Source organism: Hyla sarda, chromosome 6 (genome assembly GCF_029499605.1).
Source record: "Hyla sarda isolate aHylSar1 chromosome 6, aHylSar1.hap1, whole genome shotgun sequence".
Classification (NCBI taxonomy): Eukaryota; Metazoa; Chordata; class Amphibia; order Anura; family Hylidae; genus Hyla; species Hyla sarda.
This window is the reverse complement of record NC_079194.1, coordinates 222,534,316-222,558,306: the sequence shown is the minus strand read 5'-3', so window position 1 is coordinate 222,558,306 and position 23,991 is coordinate 222,534,316. Positions and strand designations below refer to the sequence as shown.

At 42.2% G+C, this 23,991-nt stretch overlaps 1 protein-coding gene and 1 long non-coding RNA gene across 2 annotated transcripts in view; one reads left to right on the top strand and one right to left on the bottom strand.

Annotated features, from left to right (window-relative positions):
• Positions 1 to 23,991, top strand: part of SPON1 (spondin 1) — a 415,570-nt gene that overhangs the window by 366,203 nt on the left and 25,376 nt on the right. The window contains exons 8-10 of the mRNA XM_056526599.1: positions 6,770 to 6,971; positions 19,653 to 19,793; positions 21,804 to 21,879. Of these exons, the coding sequence (XP_056382574.1) occupies positions 6,770 to 6,971; positions 19,653 to 19,793; positions 21,804 to 21,879 (419 nt within the window). The remainder of the gene's footprint in view (positions 1 to 6,769; positions 6,972 to 19,652; positions 19,794 to 21,803; positions 21,880 to 23,991) is intronic.
• LOC130276763 (uncharacterized) lies at positions 2,877 to 21,262 on the bottom strand. Its single transcript, XR_008845236.1, has 3 exons — positions 21,216 to 21,262; positions 13,321 to 13,421; positions 2,877 to 3,041 (listed from the first exon to the last, which is right to left on the bottom strand). It is a non-coding gene; the product is annotated as an uncharacterized LOC130276763 (long non-coding RNA).

Sequence of the window (23,991 nt, the reverse complement as noted above, 5' to 3'; positions counted from 1 at the left end):
GGCCTCTTATCCAAGGCCAACAACTTAAAGGGGTATTCCGGAGAAAGACATTTTATTCCCTATCCAAAGGATAGGAAATAAAATGTCCGATTGTGGGGGGCCCGCCCCTGGGACCCCCCACGAACTCTGTGCAGCACCCGCATTCTATGCGAGGCTGCTGCTCCAGTCTCGGAAAACTCTTTGTTTCTGGGACTGGAGACGTGACGTCACGCCACGCCTCCTCGTGACATTACACCATGCCCCCTTCATTCATGTCTATGGGAGGGGGTGTGACGCCCTCCCATAGACATGAATGAAGGAGGTGTGGTGTGATGTTACCTCTTCAGTCCCGGAAACAAAGAGGTTTCCGAGACTGGAGCATCAGCCCCGCTTAGAATGCAGGTGCTGCACGGAGATTGCGGGGGGTCCCAGCGGCGGGCCCTTCACGATCAGACATCTTATTGCCTATCCTTTGGATAGGGGATAAGATGTCTTTGTCTGGAATACCCCTTTAATGCATAAAAGTGTGCAGACATGGAAACAAAAGTTTAGTTCAACTTCCGATATCAAACTGGAAAACAAATATGATCTGCATGATTTTGACTGCAAATGAGTGGTGGCAGATTTTGTGCTTTACTGTAATTTTCACAAAAAACTGTCTAGAGTATACTGAGAAAAATGGGCATGACAAGACATCCTAAGAACACTAGTTCTGAGGATAAAAACATCTTGTTAGGCTTCACTTCACATGAGGCCTGCTTGGTGCACCCACTTTGAGGCTTCACAGGAGGCCTGTTTGGAGTCACTACTGTGAGGCTTTATATAAAATACAAGCCCAAAGCACTCCATGGGAAAGATTTATCATTGCTTTTAACCCCTTAAGAACCAAGGACGTATGTGTACTTCTTTGGTCCCGCTCCCGTGATATAACGCGGGGTCCCACGGTGACCCCGCATCATATCACGGCGGGCCTGGCGTCATAGTGAAGCCGGGACCCGCCGCTAATAGCGCGTGGCGCTGATCGCGGTGTTGTGCGCTATTAACCCTTTAGCCGCGTGATCAAAGCTGAGCCACGCAGCTAAAAGTGAAAGTAAAACGTTCCAGTTAGCTCAGTGGGCTGTTCGGGATAGCCGTGGCAAAATCGCGGCATCCCGAACAGCTTACAGGACAGCCGGAGGGTCCCTACCTGCCTCCTCGCTGTCCGATCACCGAATGACTGCTCAGTGCCTGAGATCCAGGCATGAGCAGTCAAGCGGCAGAATCATTGATCACTGGTTTCCTATGAGAAACCAGTGATCAATGTAAAAGATCAGCGTGTGCAGTGTTATAGGTCCCTATGGGAACTATAACACTGCAAAAAAAAAGTGGAAAAAAAAGTGAATAAAGATCATTTAACCCCTCCCCTATTAAAAGTTTGAATCACCCCCCTTTTCCCATAAAAAAAAAACACAGTGTAAATAAAAATAAACATATATGGTATCGCCGCGTGCGGAAATGTCGGAGTTATAAAAATATATCGTTAATTAAACCGCACGGTCAATGGCGTGCGTGCAAAAAAATTCCAAAGTCCAAAATAGTGCATTTTTGGTCACTTTTTATATAATAAAAAAATGATCAATAAGATCTATCAATGCAAAAATGGTACCGTTAAAAACTTCAGATCACGGTGCAAAAAATGAGCCCTCATACCGCCCCATACGCGGAAAAATAAAAAAGTTATAGGGGTCAGAAAAAACTTATTAATTTTCCTGCATGAAGTTATGATTTTTTCCAGAAGTACAACAAAATCAAACCTAAATAAGTAGGATATCATTTTAATCATATGAACCTACAGAATAAAGAGAAGGTGTCATTTTTACCGAAAAATGTACTACGTAGAAACGGAAGCCCCCAAAAGTTACAAAACGGCATTTTTTTTTTTCAATTTTGTCTCACAATGATTTTTTTTCCATTTCACCGTAGATTTTTGGGCAAAATGACTGACGTCATTACAAAGTAAAATTGGTGGCGCAATTTTTAGGTGCAAAATTGGAGCAAAAAATGAAAGTTCAAAACGGAAAACCCCCCCGGTCCTTAAGGGGTTAAAGCATTTCTTTTGTCTATGTTTTGGCGCAGTTCAGGCACAAGCAGCATATTCAGTGACTTTTATGCATCTTTTGATATAGACAGTTTCACTCTTTTTGCCTACCCATAGAAATTTTTCTTTTTGACCATGCAGTGGTCACGTATTTATCATTTGCGACTTTTGTCAAAAGTCGCTATTTTGTGCTAAAGGTACTTTTTTAGGCATTAAGCTACACCACCTACCAGTAGGCGTGAAAATCACTTCAACCTTCCTCAATTCAACCATAAACCTCTTGTGGACAATAGCGTACCACTCCCCATCTATGACGCGCTCAGGAGCTGAGCGCAGGTCATAGCTGGGTGGTCCTGGCGGCTATTTGCCATCTCTAATGCCAGACATCATCGATCACAGTGATGCCCGGCTTTAACCCCTTAGACACCGCAATCAAATTTGATTGTAGCATCTAAATGTCCCGGCAGCTCTGTGAAAGTAAGTAAAAACACCTAACCTTCCAAATTAATTTTGAAATAAAATATTTTTTTTTTTTAAATGTGTTGTGTTTTCTTTAAATTTACTTTACAAGCTTAGTAGTGGAAGCTGTCTAATAGATGGAGTCCATTACTAAGCCAGGACCCAGTTTTAGCTCCAATTACAGCTAGCACTAACCCCTAATTATTACCCCAGTACCCACCGCCGCCCACCGACACGGTGGGTGGCGGTGGGTACTGGGTTAATAATTTGGGGTTACTGCTAGCAGTAATTGGAGCTAAAACTAAGTCCTGGCTTAGCAATGGACTCCATCTATTAGACAGCTTCCACTACTAAGCTTGTAAAGTAAATTTAAAGAAAATACAACACGTTTAAAAAAAATTAAAAAAAAAATTTTATTTAAAAAAACACTTCCACACAAGCCCTCGTTAACCATTTTATTAATATTAAACAAAAAAACGCTGGTCATCGTACACCAAATCCGAAGAAGTCCACAGGATCCACGGATCTGAAATGAGAAGAAAAAAAAACAAACAAACAAAAAATGGGTTAGTATATGTAAAGGACAACTGCAGCTTAATATACACGATAGTGGATAAGTGTTTAATATACAAGATAGGGGATAAATGTTTGATCGCGGGGGGTCCGACCGCTGGGACCCCCCACGATCTCCTGTATGGGGCTCCCCCATAGAACTGTATGGGGACGGGGAGGGGATGGGGAGGGGACGGGGCATCACCGTCGACCTACGCGCCTTAGCGCTTACTATGAGCGCTAATAGCGGCGCCCCGTTAGGGAGATCTCGGGGGTCCCAGCGGTCGGACCCCCCGCGATCAAACACTTATCCCCTATCTTGTAGATAGGGGATAAGTGTATATTGCGCTGCAGTTGTCCTTTAAGGGGATAAAGTGATAAAAAAAATGTATAAAAATTATATATACACACATATAGCACTTTTTTTTACAGCTGCGATTTGAGGTGGGGTTACAAAGTGGTGTTCTGAAGTAATTTATTGGTTTTTGCTTTTATGTGCTAAAAAAATGGTATTCAAAAGTGATTTATTGTTTTTTGCTTATGTAAGCCAAATGTATCAACCCCCTGTGATAGTATGAGAAATATGTCATACATAAGCAAACCCAAAGCAAGAAAAAAAGATGACTACAGAACTGGGTAAATGGAAATGCTTACTCATTGTCATGTTATCTGAGCAATCGGTACACAGAGACCCCCCCCTCTCTCTCTCTCTCTCTCTCTCTCTCTCTCTCTCTCTCTCTCTCTATATATATATATATATATATATATATATATATATATATACACATATATATATATATATATATATATATATATATATACAGCAACAGGAGAATACAGCAGCACACTGCTAGCACAAAGATATAGATGAAACATGAGTATATAGATAAAACATGAGAAGCTATACAGCTGTAATGCAATAAATGAAGATTTGAAACTATGAAATTATGAGGTACTTAGCTTGCAAATTTGGCGCCAAATAGCGTGGACCGTCCCACCACGGTAAGGTGACCTCATTCTGGGACGGGCCCTACACTGTGAATATGCCTCTGTGATATTATAAATAGATATATATAATTTTTTAAAAAAATTGTAAATTGTTTTTATTGAACATTTTCAACAAGAAATAAATCATAAATCACAACACAGTGAACAGGGGGAGCATACTCCTTAGGTAATGCAGCAAATAAGGAGATATAAGCTGAATATCAAGTCTTCAAGATAGGAATAGGAAGTGTTCAGATCAGTAAAACATAGCAAGAGTTCAATGTCGTGCAGTATCAGTAGGGTGCAATCCAGAGACAACAGTGCCATTTGGCATGATCTGAGAAATCAAAACATAGAAAGGGGAGAAGGAAAGGAGGGAGGGTTGAGGGGGAAGGAGATGTCCTCGGATCCACCAGTGCTCCAGGAATGGGTACTACTAAGAAGTTACAAAGATGGATGGCCACCAATTTCCTGCTCAAGGTACCAAGTGGTATATTAAAATGTATCTGAAATGAGAATTCCGGCAAAAAAAATTGTTTTGTCATTATGCTTGGGCTGCCACAACTAAAATAATGAACCTACAACACAAATAAAGAAACATAACCGCACATCCACCATTTGTATTTTGATCTACTTGCTTCTCAGCATAAGTGAAAAAACTAACAGGTAGTTATTATACATTTTGATCAAAAAGTACATGCCCACTTGCCACGTCAAGGCAACCTAGTCAGAGTGGGTCCCTAATCTGACACTGGCGTAGTGCCTAGAGGCGACCACTGCCTCCGAGATGGCAAGCCCACCGGGGGAATTACCCAGTGGCCAGGCAGCCCCACTGCTGCCCGACCAAGCCCCTGGCTCTGGGCCACACCAATCCACAGACAAAGCATTACAGAAACAATGACTGCCACAGGGAACCACACCAGTGTGAAACCTGCCATGTACTCCCTGCCAGAGGGCTGGGAGAATGTTAGGAGGAAACTCTTATGCAGTCTCCTGCTAATTAAAAATGCCTGGTCCGAATAGGTGGACTGCTGGCCATGGAAGAAGAAAGAGACTACAAATGTACAACACAAATAGAGAAACAGATCATAAAGATGAAAAGGATGGCACTTCGCAAGGCAGGTACAATGTTCATTTATTCACAAACATCAGCAGGTAGAAGGTACAGAGAGGGAGCAGACAATGGAACGACGTCTGTTTCGTGGTTAAACGCTGCTTCTACTGGTTCCTATACCCTACTGCTTCTTATGGGTATAGGAACCAGTTCCTTCTACCTGCTGATGCTTGTGAATAAATTAAAATTGTACCTGCCTTGCAAAGTGCCATCCTTTTCATGTTTATGAACTGATTTGAAAAAGTATTTTTTGCTACGGGATAGAGCACGGCTACATGGGGGACCCTTTCGTAGCCAGGTAAATCTACTGCGGACCTCTTGCTGCACTTGTCCAAGTTGGAGTTAGTATTGCCTACCCCCCACGTCTTTATGTTTGTTATACAAATAGAGAAACGCAGCCGCACATCCACCATTTGTATTTTGATCTACTTGCTTCTCAGAATAATATATAAAATAATAAACCTTAACTTACCTTCCACCGCTTCCCTTTGTGTGGCTGGATTCACTCTCTCGTCCTCTGGCTCTGGACTCCTTGATTTTGGTGCAATTCCAGAGGGACCGGGAGAGCGGCGTAAGGTAAGTAATGGTTAATTATTTTAATTGCAGCAGCCTGGGCATAATGGCAAAATACAAATTTTTGCCAGAGTTTGTGCCGCCAAAAAAGCGGAATATAAGAACAAGATCACAATCAATGGGAAACATATGCCTGGGGGGCACTACAAGAAAGACAAGTCTGTGGGATAAATGCCCATTTTGTGGCTTATGAGTGGGGAAAGGTAAGTTCTGTGAAGGGTCTTGAGAGTTGTTTCTGTGTATTTAGTTAAATAAAGAGTTTTTAGTGAGTTTACTAGGATGTTAAGCATGTCTTAAGTGTCCAAAGTGGGAAACATGGGGGAGCCCAACAAAGAGCCTTTTGTTGTAAATTTTATATCAAACAGACTGCAAGTACTTGTAGAAGAGCATTATTTGTCCCTTACTGGGCAGGAACATGTCATAAAGGTAGTAAAAGCCAGGTTCCCATTCATACGAATGTAGGTAATGACAAAATGATTTGCCTGAAAATGAGAATGGTCAGTGGGTCATGTTTGCCACGTAGCATTTACAAATGTTAATTTAAAAAGAGAGTTCTAGTGCAAAGGTGAGCGAATGACCTTTGTTTGCTAATGTTGAAAGACTGGGTCAGGACAGCCGTTTTGGAAATTGTGGTTGCCCGTATCAGGATGACTAACAAGGATTTGCATGGGTACAGTGATTTGAGTTGGCAATTTTTTTTTTTTGCAGATATGCAGAGAGGGTTGTTTTTGAGGGTTGTTGAGACCATTGTATGAGGAGTGTGTAAAACATTAGGGAGTGAGGTTGCAGACGCTATAGTCTGGTCCAGGTCTATGTCAGTCTCTAATAATCGTAGTTTGTGCCACTAGATTTAAGAGACAGATATTGGGGAAATTGAGGCCACGGTGGAGTTTTGTTTGTTGGAGAATGGGAAATTATCATTTGGGACATATTTACACAGTTACAAACTTTAATATTTATGTTAATTTTTCTATTTTTGAGAACAGTTATTGTTGCTCTTCAGCTCAGCTTGTTTTTGTCTTTGACAGGAGAGCTGCTCCATCTGCTGAGTTCTCAGTGGACCGGACTCGACATCTGATGTCTTTCTTGGCTATGTTGGGTCCAAGCCCAGACTGGAATGTTGGACTCTCTGCTGAGGATCTCTGCACTAAAGAATGTGGCTGGGTCCAAAGAGTTGTCCAGGATCTAATCCCATGGGATGCTGGCACTGACAGTGGGGTCACTTATGAGGTACTTTTATGTGTTATAGTTTTGTTTATTGTCTTCTTTTATGGCTTCACATCTCATAGCAATCTCTAATGTATCCAGGAATAGTTCTTAATAATGAATAATTGTGTATACTAAAAACACCGACTTGGCCCTTAAAAGGATATTCCAGGAAAAAAAAAATTTTTTTTATATATCAACTGGCTCCAGAAAGTTAAACAGATTTGTAAATTACTTCTATTAAAAAATCTTAATCCTTTCAGTGCTTATGAGCTTCTGAAGTTAAAGGGTACCTCTCATCAAAAAAACTTTTGATATATTATAGATTAATGTATGCAGAATAACTTTACAATTGCATGTTATTAAAAAATATGCTTCTTTCTATTTAATTTTCCTCTTTGAAGAAATGACCACTAGGGGTCTCCCTACCAGTCCTGGCAGCAAGCATTTCAGACTCATGCTGGAGTCCTATACACTACGTGCTGCCAGTCTGCTTTGTTCACAAAGGAGAACACTCAGAGCTGCCAGCCTGCTTTGTTCACAGCCTGTTTGGCTGTGAACAAAGCAGGCTGGCAGCTCTGAGTGTTTAGGACTCCAGCATGAGTCAGAAATGCTTGCTGACGGGACTGATCGGGAAAAATACAATAGAAAGAAGCATATTTTTCATTAACATGCTATTGGAAAGTTATTCAACATTCATTAATCTAAAATATATCAAAAGTTTATTTGATGAGAGGTACCCTTTAAGGTTGTTCTTTTCTGTCTAAGTGCTCTCTGATGACACGCGTTTCGGGAACCGCCCATTTTAGAAGAAGTTTGCTATGGGGATTTGCTTCTAAACTGGGTGGTTCCCAAGACACTTGTCATCAGAGAGCACTTAGACAGAAAAGAACAACTTTAACTTCGGAAGCTCATAAGTACTGAAAGGATTAAGATTTTTTAATAGAAGTAATTTACAAATCTGTTTAACTTTCTGGAGCCAGTTGATATATATAAAAAAGTTTTTTCCTGGATAACCCCTTTAAATTTGTCCATAATTGTGCGGGTCAAAAATTTGCAATCCTACAGGGTCAATCTTGGGAAGCATTTTGGTGCTAAGAATCTTCATATCTTTCTGGTGACTTCGTCCTTTATTATTAATTTCTAGTTTCTCACTAGGCTTTATCTCTACCATGAAGTCCACTGTTTTTCTTTTCATGAGACCTGCACATCATACAATAAACTATCTATTTAAAGCACTTTTGAGCCCTTCTCTTTTTGATTGGTCTTCTTAAAGGTGTTGTCCAATAAAATAAATAACTTGTGTATGGTGTCAATAAGTATAATATAACGACTTACTAATATAATCTTATTGGCCATATTGCACAGATCTTCTATAACAGCGGAGCTGTCTGGCTTGTAGCTGTGATGTCACGTTACAGTCTATGAAAGCAAAGAGCTTCCATCCCTGCGTCCCCTTCCACTCCTCCTTTCTCAGGAGGAGACCATTGATGTGAAGAGAGGAGATCATATTACTATTTATTAGTCTGTTCTGTTCTGACAGAATATATTGCGACTGAGAAAGATTTCCTGCTGGTTTAAAATCTAATGAGCAGTAATATGAGCTTCGCCTCTTTAGTTCAATAGTCACCAAGCTCCCCTTCCTCCTCAATATTCACTGCCTGTGATAAATATACAGATATATTTACTGGCCTGCCATGGGTAGGCACTCACCCCCAGCAAGTTTTCACATCATAGTGATGTGAGAGTAAATATATTTGCATATTTATAATGGGGTCTGGCCAGAGCAGTGAATATTGAGAAGGCAGGGGAGCTCAGTGAGTGGGCTCCCTGCCTCCATTGTGGACAGCAGTGCAATAGGAAATAAATAAAAAAAACAGCTACTACAGCAATTAATTTAAGTAACCTATCTTTTTAAAGCTGTTCACCCACAGTATAACCCAGTGTATTGGGTTTAATGCTGGTGAACAGTCTATCAATTTCTCTTTAAACCACCCCTTTAAGAAAGACTATATTCTCAACAATAGATATTGTGCCATCTTATTTGGCAGGGTTAAAAAAGAATGAGGTCTTCTTCTGCCCCCGGCATTGCTGACAACACCCAAGATGCCCATACAAATAAGAGCAAAGTCTGCTTAAAATTTTATGCATTTGTTCAAACTTTTCTGTGCCAGATCATGTCAGGTGTAGGACGAATTGGGTGTCTTAAATATTAACACCTCAAGTTCTCAAGCAGGATAAGTAGCCATCAGAGGTGGCTGGGACGGGCTTAATCCCCTTTCGCTTGGCTTGGCTAAACTGAGCATGCATGTGTACGGGGGTAGTTCGGTGGAATAAATGTCATGAGCCTTCAGCTGACAGCTATTGAAAGTACATATCCTCCTTTACTTGTGCGTCATTTCCTTTATGGCACAAATTAAGCTTCTGTTAATCTTTTGTCTTCTTCTACTGTATTTGTTTTCCATCATCCCAGCACCAGCAGTCAATCAACGTGTAACCATCGTAACAAATCTAGGTCATCTCCAGCAGATACAGATGATTTTATTGCTGCGTATTTGGTTAAACTCAAGTAGTTTTTAGAAGGGAGACTGACATGGAATCTGAATCATTAGTAAATAGGTTGTCAGACAGAGTTTAGATAGTTCCCCTTAATACTTCTCTTCTGGTTGTGGCAGCATTACCATTTAGAATGTTACATAAAGGCTTGTGTCCACCCTCAGTAAGTCAAGCATTTCTTCTAAAGAATGCATTAGTGGAGGTCAGTAAACAGATATTTCCAGAAGATCATTCCAGAAATACACAATGTATTATGGGACACAATAAAAAACACTAACAGAACATTCTGTTAGTGTTTTTATTATATTTAGTCTTTATTTCAAATGGAAAATAAATGTATGCTTGAAAAATGTACATCATGACCAGGAATAATATGAAGAATGTGTACTGAAAAATAGATGTGTGTTAGTAAAATATACATCATGGCTACGGATCAGATGAAAAAAGTGTGAATAATCAGCTTGGGTTCTCCAGTGGAAAACTTTTTTTTATATATATCAACTGGTGCCAGAAAGTTAAATCGATTTGTAAATCACTTCTATTAAAAAATCTTAATCCTTCCAGTACTTATTAGCTTCTGAATACTACTGAGGAAATTATTTTCTTTTTGTAACACAGAGCTCTCTGCTGAATCACGAGCATAGTGCTGTCTCCTGACATCTCTGTCCATTTTAGGAACTGTCAGAGTAGGAGAAAATCCCCATAGCAAACATATGCTGCTCTGGACAGTTCCTAAAATGGACAGAGATGTCAGCAGAGAGCATTGTGCTCGTGATATCAGCAGAGAGCACTGTGTTCCAAAAAGAAAATAATTTCCTCTGTAGTATTCAGCAGCTAATAAGTACTGGAAGGATTAAGATTTTTTAATAGAAGTAATTTACAAATCTTTCATGCACAAGTTGATAATACCCCTTTAAGATATTTAGAGAGGTTTTTATAAATACAACCATTTTTAAAGGGGTTCTCCACTTTGGTCAAGTCTTAGCCCTAAGAAGGGTTCCTTGACAATGAGGTAAGTGACCCCTACTGAAACCCACAGAAATAAGCTGTAATCTGTAAGAAAACTTGGCAATAAGTATTCACTTTTTCTGCAGAGGAGGACACACACTGGTACTCAATACCTTTTCCCCTATCCACAGGATAGGGAATACGTATCTGATCATAGGAAGTCTGACCACTGGTACCCCCCACAATCTCCTCCTCGGCCCCTTGGCTCCCCCCATTCACAGAGCCTGAACCGATCTGTGCATGGAGCAACATGATCAATGTTTGGTGACCCACAGTGATTGCAGAACCATGGGGTTTAGCGGTGTAGGTGGAGGGGGCAAGATGATATTAACCCCCGGGGCAAGTTGTTGTTATCCCCTAATGTTCGTGACGCCAGAGTGGTTGTCAGGATCCGGACTGGTATGCAGCAAGGACACTGGTGGTGGATCCTCTGTGTCAGTGGGGTGATGGCGTGGGCCGTACCAGGGGAATGTAGTCTAAGGGGTTACTGGTTTTTACCAGAGCCAGCCGCAAAGCGGGATGGACTTGCAGCGGCAGGTAACCCCCAGGTCGTTCCACCCGATAGCGACTCAACCCCAGCTGACAGCTGAGACAGGCGCGGTACACAGGGACAAGGCAAGAGCAAGGTTGGACGTAACAGAAGGTCAGGGCAGGCAGCAAGAGTTGTAGTCAGGGGCGACAGCAGAAGGTCTGGGTACACAGGCTTGGGAACACACTAAACACTTTCACAGGGCACAAGGCAACAAGATCCAGCAAGGACAGGAAGGGGAAGTGGGTTTTTATATACAAGGCACAGGTGCAGGTACGGATTGGACCAGGCACCAATCAATGGTGCACTGGCCCTTTAAATGTCATAGAGTCGGCGCGCGCGCGCCCTAGAGAGCGAGGCCGCGCGCGCCGGGACTGAACAGTCAGAGGACAGGGCAGGTGAGGAGATTGGGATGCGACCCGCAGGCGGGCGCATCCCACTACGTGGATCGCATCCCCGCCGGTGACACTAGTGCAGCGCTCCCGGTCAGCGGGTCTGACCGGGGCGCTGCACAGAGACGAACGCCGGGAGCGCTCTGGGGAGGAGCAGGGACCCGGAGCGCTCGGCATAACAGTGGTTTTTGGATACCGGAACCACACGAACGGTATCTCCGCTATCCCAATGGCTAGGCAGTGAAGTCCACAACCAAGTTATGGTTTAATGGAGGCTTTACTGAGTTTAGATAGATGGTATTATCTTTACAGCTAGGCCAGAATCCCAGAGAGGTGGCCAGAAACACAGAAGGACCTCGCAGTTTGCTGGGACCAATTAGTCTTGTGATAGACTTTAGGATCTTGACTTTAGGCTGGACTTGGCTATAGGTAGTAGTGACAGCAGACATAGACTTGACTTACTGGAATTACTGTAGATTTGAGGCCTTCCAGGTGCTGGACACTAGCACTGAGATCTCTAGTGTTGGCTGGTCTAAGTAAAGAGCACAGGTGCTAAGAGAGAGAATTGTAATGGCAGCCCCCTTATATAGAGGGGGGCTGAGCCAAAGCCCATTGGTCAAGCTGTGTTAACCTAGTGCCCTCTGGGTAACATGTGATAACATAAACATAACATGTGACATCTCACAGGTCCTTTAGATGACCTCTCACAGGTCCTTTATACTAACTATGCATTAATACACTGACTACAATTCTATTTCAATAAATTACACTAAAGTAACAGCATGGGAGACACTGCAGGAGAGCCCCAGGTCACTTAGGGACTCAACCTGATAGGACCTAAGTGTAGTGCAGGACCATGTCCTGTACTGGGACATTACAGATGTATCTGCGGCTCTCTCATAGAGATGCTCAGTGCATGGGTAGAGCCTGAGGGCCAGCAAGAGATCGTGGGGGTCCCAGAAGTCATACTCCCTGCGTTCAGACACTTTTCCCCTATCCTGTTGATAGGGGATAACTTGTTCAGTACTGGAGAACCCCTTTAATCATTGCATAGTGCCCATTTAAACAATGGTTATTCTGTGTAATGCAGAACAGGACAGGTTCTTCAGAGAGAATGTGCCCAGTAACTTTTCCCATTCAAGTCAATGGGACAGTTAAATACATCTCAGGCTAGATGGCTACCCCCCCCAAAAAAATAAATTACAATTAAAAAACTAGAAACAGATCACTATGTACAATATTGCTGTATTGTGGCTTTACTGTAGGCATTCTCCCTGCCCTGTAACATCACTATGTATATTATCCCTGTATTGTGACTTTACTATATGTATTCTCCCTGCCCTCTGAACATCACTATGTATATTATCCCTGTATTGTGACTTTACTATATGTATTTTCCCTGCCCTGTAACATCACTATGTATATTATCCCTGTATTGTGACTTTACTATATGTATTCTCCCTGCCCTGTGACATCACTATGTATATTATCCCTGTATTGTGACTTTACTATATGTATATTCTCCCTGCCCTGTGAACATCCGCACTGTAGTGAGAAATCACTGTGCGCATAGTACCTGTATTGTGACACCACTAAACTATGTGCAATTCTATAAGGCCCATTGCATATATAAAATAATAGGTGTTTCATGTTATAAACTCACTCATTGGGCCTGATTTACTAAGAGTGTTGGGTTTTTACTAGTGGGAAATGTTGTTTCAGACTTGCAGGATTCCTCTCTATTTACTATGGGAAAAAGTCTGGAAAATTTTCTGACCAGCTTTTTCTAGGTGGAAATTTCCAGCCATTTATCCCCAGGATTTTCTGTGGCTTCAATAGTAAATAGGTCGGGTTGTGAAACCATGCCCCTTTTGATTTGACCACGTACCCTTTGTGGGAGACCATGCCCCTTTTTAGGCTTTTCACAGTACAATGTCGGGTTTGTCGGATTTTCCTGGCGCACACTGGCGCAGACATGTCGCAGATACTCTGTGTCAAAATAAACCGAAAAAAAAACTGGTCAGTTTCAGCTTAGTAAAGAGGCCCGTTGTCATTTAAACTTTTGCTATGGGGTCCTGTGTTCCTGATGTTCTAGGCACTAGTAAAGTAAACGTTTCCTTTATGTCAAGTAAATCTATAAAACATGGTAGGGACACTTTCTAGATTATATATGTTTTGTACCCTCAATCTTTAAAGGGGTACTCCGCTGGAAAAAAAAAATTAACTCAACTGGTGTCAGAAAGTTAAAGGGGTACTCCAGTGGAAAACAATTTTATTTATTTTTTTATCAACTGGTGCCAGAAAATTAGATAGATTTGTAAATGACTTCTATTAATAAATATTTACCCTTTCAGTACTTTTTAGCAGCTGAATGCTACAGAGGAAGCATTTTTTTCTTTTCTTTTTGAATTTCTTTTTTGTCTTGTCAACAGTGCTCTCTGCTGACACCTCTGTCCACGTCAGGAAATGTCCACAGCAGCATAGGTTGCAAAGGGGATTTTCTCCTGCTTTGGACAGTTCCTGATACGGGCATCAGGTGTCAGCAGAGAGCACTGTGGACAAGACAAAAAAGAAATTTAAAAAGAAAAATTCCCTCTGTAGCATACAGCTGCTAAAAAGTACTGGGAGGGTAATTTTTTTTTTAATAGAAGTCATTTACAAATCTGCTTAACTTTCTGGCACCAGTTGATTTTAAAAAAAAAATGTTTTCCTAATACGGACAGTGGTGTCAGCAGAGAGCACTGTGGTCAGACAGTAAAGAACTCCAGAAAGAAATACAACTTCCTGTGGAGCATACAGCAGTTGATAAATACTGGAAAGGTTAAGATTTTTTAGTAGAAGTCATTTACAAATCTGTTTAACTTTGTGGCACCAGTTGATTTTAAAGAGTACCCCTTCAAGAATGATGACACTTACTCTAATGTCATCAGACTCTCATGTTCTATCATTGCTTACAAATACTCCTGAACATATCAATGTGTTTGAAATACTGTTAAAATCTGTATACTGAAGAATTCTGACTGCAAAATAAAGTTAAAGAAATGTTTTCATGCATTAGAGGATCCAGCACATTTGGAAATTACATGGCTAGCCATCCATCCGTCCATCCATCTGTCCATCCATCCATCTGTTCATCCATCCATCTATCCGTCCACCCGTCCATCCATCTGTCCATCCATTCATTCATCCATCCGTTCATCTATCCGTTCATCTGTACATCTATCTGTCCATCCATCCATTTATCTATCCATCCAGTCAGATTGACCCCATATCTCTTTTGTAGATATGAACCCAATCAAGGGTTCCCTTAAGAATATGGGTGTGTTGGAACAAACTACTGCCCCATATGGGGACCCCAGTCCTCTATGTACATTTCTGAGATCCAGAGATGAAACAACTATCAACAAAACTTAAAGGGGTACTCCGGAAGGGGGGGGGATGTTTTTTAAATCAACTGGTGTCATAAATTTTGTAAATTTCTTCTATTTTAAAACGTTGGGTGCAGCGCCATAGGCTTTTGACGTCACAAGCACGCCCCACTCGTGACGTCACGGCCATGCCCCCTCAATGCAAGTCTCTTGGAGAGGCAAGATGGCCATCATGCCCCCTCCCATAGACTTGCATTGAGGGGGCATGGCCGTGACATCACAAGCGAGCGTGGTCGTGACATCACGAGCCTCGGCCCCGCATCGCCAGTCACCAGACAATGAGCGAAGTTTGCTCTGTGCACCGGATGTCTGGGGTGCCGCAGCCGAGATTGCAGAACACCCACAATCAGAAATCTTATCCCATATAGGGCTTTGGATAGGGGATAAGATGTCTCGGGGTGGTGTACCCCTTTTAATGTTTAACAGTGAGACCACTGAAGCAAAATGCTGGACCTGAGTAGTAGTGCCGGAGCTGCAGAGGGTTTATCAGGTAATACTGTTGTGGTATGGGGGGGGACCAGTGACTCCAGAGACCTTAAGGGTTTGCTGGGACTTGCAATAGATTTGGACAATTTAGTGCAGGCCACGCTGACTTGACAATAGATGACAGTGACTGACTTGACTTGACTGGAGACAGACTAAGCTGTGACTTTAGTTACTTGTAGACTTGTGGCTACAGACTTCACTTGAGGCCTCCTATGACTCCAGACTCTTAGACTCGACTGCACCTCAGCAAAGACTCAGGAACTAAAAGAGAGAAGAGACTCCTCCCAGAGCTTTTATAGGGGAGACTCTGGTGGGGTCCCATTGATCACCCTTGTCACCTGGTCACTGATACCTCCTGGGTAACAATCACAAGACAACTGACATGACAACTGGTGATCACATGCTTACCTTTCTTAAAGATACAACATTCTCATATACTGCATTACAGTAGAACAGATGCGGGGGGCAGGGGACATTGCAGGGAGGCTGCCTGACAGGGCAGCAAGGGTACGAGGTAACAACTCCCATACTGGGCCACCACACTGTTGTTACTTTAGCCAAGTTTAACCACAACTCAGAAAACCCCCATTAACTGTCTGTGCAGGAGATTTGGTTCTATGTGTCAGATAAACAGCTCTGAAAGCCATGAAGATATAACAAGACATCGATCAGTACAGACTTTTGAAGCAATTTAGATTATTTTGGTGTCTTAGCTGCTGGGCACCATAGAAGCTGCTCCGTCTCCTGCCGTGGTAGTTAAACCCATGGTGAGACCCATACAGTACTGCAGATGTGAAGCTTATAGTCCTTCTACATTGCTAAAGTTTCATTTTACTTTTGCGCACAGAGGACACTGCGTAAAACAGAACATAAATTGAGAATATACCATTGATTTTCTGCTCTATGTAAAAGCTGGGATTACAAATTAAAATCAATGCACAATATCAGACACTCTCTCTATTCCTTCCTGCAGAAAACCTTTGCCTGAAATGAACTCTTTTTCAGGACCGAAGATAAAAAGGATTTCTGCATTTTTTTTCTTCTTAAAATAGCAAAACTATGATAGATTTTCTTAACTAGTAACTGTTGGCCATGGGAACTGATCCTGCAATGTGCAACTCCCAGCATTGTGAATTACTGGCACAATCCCCATGTAAATCACAGCTTTGAGGACACAAAACTTTCCACTGATTGTTAAGGACTTATTCTGATATGTGTGTCCAGAAAATGATCTGTTAATGTCTTGTACTCATCTGTAATTTTCCTTATTTCCTTACTTTTTTGCTGTGCCGTAGTCATATATTTTACAGCTCCTTTAGACAAGCTGGGAAACTTGTATGATTATACCGCCACCTAAAGGATGGCCTGATCATTACAATTTTTTCACAACCATACTGAACGATGGTTTTCCCAAAGAGAACATCACATGATAGAAAATCTGAAAAGTGACTACGTTTCAATCGTCACTCTCATACATTTTTTTTGCTATTGCCCTCCTTATGGTAAATAAAACAATCTTTCTAATGTACTTTGTTTAAAAAAAAAATGAAGTTTTCTATGTTTTATTTGTGTTTAAAAAAGCCACTAGGTGTTTTCCTACTTGTCCAGAGCACATTTTCCCCCCATCTTTTGCACAGATTTTGGACTCCTGCTGTCCTGGCAGAAGTCCAAAATCTGGAAATGCTGAGGGGTGTGTGTGCATCCTTAGCCAATCATAGCTCATCTTACACTGAACTGCTCTGGGCTGTGTGTAGCAGAGTGAGGGAGGAAGTTCTCCCCTGTATGGCTTCAGATGATGTTACGCCTGATGGGGAATGCCCCTTCCCAGTCTTTGAATCTCACTGAGACTGAGCAGGAAATACAGAGCAATATCAAGGTAAAAAACTAACAAATAATAAAAATAAAGGCATGTAGTAGTTAATCATGATGGGGGCAGTAAATTAAGAGAATTACACAATTTAACAAGATCATGAGAGGTGCTCTTTAAGTAAGTTTGGCTTCATATCTGTGTCACCAGTACACATTAAATACTGTGGAATAACCACACTGGGCATTTGAAAACTATGTTCTAAAAATAGTCTACAAAGGTCTACATTCGGCCTGTTTCCTGAATGCATACTTTTTATGTGAAACACAAAGTGTCTACTATTCTTTTTGGTCTTACAAAAAGAGGTGTTTGTGTAGCTCCTCTGCAGTCACTAATAGACTACACATTCCGACATGTACTGGTGTATAGGGGAATAGGGCGGGGAGCAGTACCTGTCAATTCATAGGCCGTCAATCATATTTGCACAAATTTCTTTGAGATGTTGAAATGTTTTCAAATTCTATTAACCCATTCCCTTCTTCCTAACGTGTTAATTCAGGACCTGGAAAACAGTATGCCTTGCAGGCCAATGATCTCTTTTTGCCAGTTAGTAAAGAAAGTAAAGAAAGAACAATAAAAAAGGGAAACATATGGTCCTTTTATGGTTATCAACCAAATAGGCCGTCAATCAGCATATAAAATGGAATGTGCAGCCAGTGGCCGATTGCATGTGGTCATGGCTCTGTCAAAGAGTGCCAATCTATGAGGTTGAGGCTCACTCACTTTCAAGTTGGGCCGTCTAATCGGGCCCTTACTGTTTCTTATCGTGAAGCAGGAACATTATTCGGAACCTCCACATTTAATCACATAGGGTGAGCGATTCAATGGGTGCATACTTTACAAGGGGAAGTCTTAGCAGTCTGGTGAGGGTGTCCATCACTAATCTCAATACTAATCATTGTGTCACTATGTAGACATTGCATAGCACTGATTTTAAAACATTGTATGCATGGCAATGTTATTGGATCAGTCTGTCAGTGTAATTTTAGCACATTTGGTCAATTTTGATATCATTTCAGCATAATATAGTGGTATTGTGTGTTAGTACTACTTGGTGCTATGCAGTATATTATTTTTGTATCTTACAAATAAAAAGAAAGAAACATAGCCGCACACCCACAACTTATATTAAGATCTACTTGCTGCTCAGCACAATTTCAAAAACTACCAGGTTATTAATGTACCTTTTCATCAAAACGTGCAGGTCCACTCACCACATCACGGCCACTTGATAAGAGTGGGTCCCTAAACTAACCCTGGCATAGTGTCAGGCGGCGACCACTGCCACCACAACACCAGGCCCACAGGAGGAATGACCTAGTGGCTAGGCAGCCCCACTGCTGCCTGACCAAGCCCCTGGCCCTGGGCCACCCCACCCCACAAACAAAGCACAACAGCAACAATGGCCGCCACAGAGCCCCACACCAGTGTGAACACCTACCATGGGCTAATTAAAAATGTCTGGGCCGAATGGTTGGACATGGCCATGGAAAAACAAAATAAGAGGGGACAGAATACCAATGCAACTCACATGTAAAGAAACAGAACATGGCCACACACCCACAACTTATACTTAGCATAATAAAAAAAAAGATCTAAGAAGATATTAGATCATTGTAGTGAATGTGCGTTCATGTCTCTGTTTCTCTATATGGTTACATTTATATTATTTTTGTATGATGGTGGCACTGTAAGGCATTGTTATTTAGGCAGCTGTATGAAAATGTTATTTGGTCAATGATGTATGGCACTTTTATTTGGGTTTTATATTGGAATTAATGAGGAAGCACTGCATAGTATGGTTATACACTTCATGGCTGTACACCGGCACCAAGAGTATATACTCCATAGGTCGATATTAAACATACGAAAACCCTTGCCCCTTAGAGTAGTGTCACTGATCCATCTGTGAGATCTGTTGATTTAAAGAGATACTCCTGTGGAAAACCTTTTTTTTTATATATATAATCAACTGGTGACATAAAGTTAAAAAGATTTGTAAAGTACTTCTATTTAAAATTGTTTGTCTTAATGCTTCTAGTACTTATCAGCTGCTGTATGCTACTGAGGAAGTTGTATAGTTCTTTTCTGTCTGACCACAGTGATCTCTGCTGACACCTCTGTCCATGTCAGGAACTGTCCAGGGCAGTAGAGGTTCTCTATGGGGATTTGTTTCTGCTTTGGACAGTTCCTGGCATGGACAAAGTTATCAGCAGAGAGCACTGTGGTCAGACAGAAAAGAGCTAGGTACAGAAAGGGGTACATCATTTACAGGTACTTTGTCATTCCGAATAGAGTCTTGTTTGTTAGCTAGGTTTTAGCTAAACACTGTAAGGACATGGTGAGAGTTGTAGTTGGTTGGAGAGTAGTGATAGATAAGTCATATCTATGTAAAATTATTTTAATAATGTATCTTCTCCATGTTCTCATTATATCTAGTCACCTAACAAGCCTACAATACCGCAAGATAAAATCCGGCCGTTGACCAGTTTGGACCACCCACAGAGCCCATTTTATGATCCAGAAGGAAGTTCCATTATTCCAGTTGCAAGAGTTGTTATTGAGAGAATTGCCAGAAAGGTGGGTAACACAAAAAATTATATACAAAATTAATAAGAGCCACAAGATACTTTAAGGTGAAGAAGAATAAAAGTTCGCATGTCCATGGATTTGATGCAAATGTCCATCCGTGCAGATTTATGGTCTCATCTGCCATCCACAAGAACAGTGAGGATATATAGATATAGAATATATTCATTATACTTGAAGATTCCACATGGAAACACTGCAGATCAGCACAAAAAATGATACTAGGGCATACAAGTCCATGGCACATGGTACAAATCCAAACATCTGCTCCAGATTTCTGTGACAAATGTACACAACATGTAAATTTAGCATTAGGGAGCATTCACATGCAGCTTTTTGTGCCAATGTCTTATTTAGTTTTTAGAAAATGGATTCTTGCTTTGGCACAAAATGTAAAAAAAATGACAAACTGCCACAAAAAACTGGGAGAGATTTATCAAAACCTGTGTAGAGGAAGAGTGGTGTAGTTGCGCATATCAACCAATCACAGTGCTTGATTTATTGCTATGGGCAACTGCACCACTTTTCCTCTGTATTGGCTGTGATAAATCCCCCCACTGTGTGTGAAACCTGCCTTTTATTGTTTTCTTATTCCATTAAATAGAGGTATTTTGTTTAGTCATATATTTTTTTTTATTGAGTATGGTCTTCTGGTTTGGTTCTCTAGTTTAGTTCTCCAGTTTCTCCAGTCTCTTTAATATGGTTGTCCAGAAAAGGACAACTCCTTTAATATATATGATCATAAACTGGTCAATTGTATGAGGGGGTCTGGAGACCGACCTCATACTGGAGTGGTTAGAACAACCAGTTTATGGAAGAATAACCCCCCCCCCCCCCCCCCCCCGTATACTGTAATTTCAAGGTAACCCTGTTTTTTATAAATACAAGGGACTGGGTTGTCAATGTACCTTTTGATCGAAACGTGCAGGTCCGCTCGCCACATCAAGGCCACTTGATAAGAGTGGGTCCCTAAACTAACACTGGCATAGTGTCAGGCGGCGACCACTGCGACCACGACACCAGGCCCACAGGTGGAATGACCCAGTGGCTAGGCAGCCCCACTGTTGCCTGACCAAGCCCCCAGCCCTGGGCCACACCACCCCACAAACAAAGCACAACAGCAACAATCATATGGTTCATATGGTTGTCCAGAAAAGGACAACTCCTTTAATATATATGATCATAAACTGGTCAATTGAATGAGGGTAAGAGGAGACCAACCTCATACTGGAGTGGTTAGAACAAACAGTTTATGGAAGAATAACCCCCCTGATACTGTAATTTCAAGGTAACCCTGTTTTTTGTAAATACAAGGGACTGGGTGATCAGTGACATAGGAGATGCAAAGGTAGTGTTTGCAACCAAGCCTGTATAAGTGGAGGGCTTTAAGATCTCTCTTCCTTATGGACTTACCATGGAGACAGGGCACCTTGTACACCTCGTCCAGCCCAGGCCCAGATTTATCAAACTGTGTGAGAGAAAGAATGAAGTGGTAATTTTCTCACAGCAACCAATCACAGCTCAGCTTTCACTTTACCAGAGCTTGTTAGCTGAGCTGTGATTGGTCACTCTATATTCTCTCTCACAAAGTTTGATAAATATAGTCAGTGTGCACCCTAACTGTATGGTTGGGTACACCCCAGATTTACAACCTGCTTATCGACGACTACCAGCAGGTGATAATACAGAGTATTACAGAGCAAACGGAGTGTGCAGGCATCAATGTTCTCTAATGCAGCTACCATTTTCAATTCTAGGGATATTTTAAAAATCTACACTATAAGTCAGTGGTGCTCTTTAGGGGTTAAATCTAATGGCAGGTCCTTTTATATGCACTGCTCCATTGTGTGACTTAGCAGGGTGTTGTTTGATTAATGTATACCAAGAAATACTCAACCTTATCGCACTGAAAAATCCATCTCTCATTAGTAAGAAGCTGATCAGTAATTGGAGCACCGGCACCCTCTCTACACTCCATTAATTATGTCTTGTGTCTTACAGGGAGAACAATGCAATATAGTCCCCGACAACGTAGATGACATCGTAGCTGATCTTGTCACTGAAGAAAAAGAAGAAGGTAAAAATATCATGTGTGTCTCCAATTAAAGTAAAGATTCCTTTGGCTCAGCCATGGGTCCTGACTGACTAACGTAGGCACCTGGAAAACAGCCTTCAACGCTTTAAAACATAAGTGTTATGGAAATGTGAAAATGTAACAAACAATCCACAAAATGTGTGTTTATACATGGACCCAATCATCACTGTGTGTTTCGTTTAGCTTGAACTACTAAGCGAAAAAAATGATATCACAGCCCCTATTGTAGCACCTCATAATGAACAGTCCCATTTACTTGAGCTAGACTAAGCTATAGCACAAGGCACAGCCCCGCAGACAAGCCTCTCTGCCTTTCTGAACACTGAAGGTGACCCCTTCCTTCTGTGGATTGGCAGGGATTCTACGGGTTGAGCCACCCCTTTCAAACATTATTAGCTATCAACTCCCTGAACAAGGGGAACCAGTTAGGAGACGTATTTTGGATAATCGCGTAGTATAAGTTTCCTTAAGGGTCACCTTTACTCCGAAAAGTCAACAAAACATATGTGTGTACATATCCCCAAATGTGTGTAGCATGGGACAAGCTTTCTTACGTTACAGAACAGCTTGTTTTGGCCCACCAGCCACTCAGGGCATTACTGGAAAAGTCTATATGCTGGCTGCCATTTTTGTCTGGCCATGCTGGGAGTTGTAGTTTTGCAACATCTGGAGGTCCGCAGGTTGGAGACCACTGTCCTATACTTTACATTGCACAGATCCCTCAACATACGATGGTTTCAACAAACGATGGTTCATTTGGAGCGGATTACCATCGTATGTTGAGGGATGACTGTACTGTACTTGTGTTCTGCAGACCTACATATGCACCACACATTTAATCTTCACTCACTGCCACAAAGAACATTCCATTAGAGCCATGCATTGGGATTGGGATCCCGGAGGACCCAACCCAAAATGTGCGGGCGCAGGGCGTGTGGGTAAGGAGACCTCTGCATGCGGGCGGTCAGGCAGCAGTATCAGTGACTCAGCCCCACCCTCCGCTTACAATCAGGGTCAGCTGCCACCTATAGGCCAGGTAGGCACCCGCCTAGAGCACACAGTGGTGCTGTAACATCCCTGCTGGCACCATCATATCCCACTCACTAGCTGCATAGCACTGAACCGGGATGTCAACATAGAGATCACATGACCTGCCGCCACCCAATCCCCTCAGAGCCTGAAGCAGGAGTCCGGGCGAGTACTGAACTCACCAGCTCCTTGTGGCAGCAGACAGCATGAAGGAAGAAGCAGAGGAGATTTGAGGGACATGTGGTTCTGTAATTGTGGAGTCTGTGTATTATGGTTTCTGTACACACTTCTCATCAGGCTCCCTCCCCATCCGCACCCCTCACCGTCTGTGCCGCTCGGGCAGACACACGGGGCCGGAGGTGACAGGTCCCGGAGCTTCTGATAGGGCACACTCTCCTCTTGTTTTAGGTTGTCAGACTCTGGAATACACTGACACTGCACACTACAGTTGCCCTTCCCCACTACATTATCCAAGTGTATCCCAGTGTTTGCAACCAGGGTGTCTCCAGCTGTTGCAAAACTATTACTCCAAGTGTGGTGGCGGATGAGAAGATACTGTCTTGTGGGAGTGTAGGGTGTTTAGGTTGTCGTTGTGCAGGATAGTTAAGGGCGCTGTTAACCCTTGTCACTCGTGACGCCAGGGTGAGGGTTAAATGCTGTGTTCTTGATGGGCCTATTGCCACCCTTCCCGCGTGAATAAAGGATTGTCCACAACCGCTGTTGACTGAAAACTTGCAGGAACTTTTACTGAGGAGTTTCTGTGCACGTAGTAACAGTAACAGTCCAGATAATAAAGTCTCTTTACATATGTCTTTAGCAGCGATTGACAGTCGGTTGGGACCAGGTAAGCCCAATTTAGCTTCTTGAGGATTATATAGCAGAGATTCGCTGGATTTAGGGGAATAATTAGGTCCAGTGATCTTGCGATGAGTAGCGGGGAATTGCTTAGTCTATCCGCTAGGTTAGAGGCCTAGGCCGCAAGGCTTTGGCCTAGTAATTGTCTTGTAAGCTGCGGAGGTCCTACCTCTTCCAGAGTCAGCAACCCAAGAGAGCGATCAAGATGGC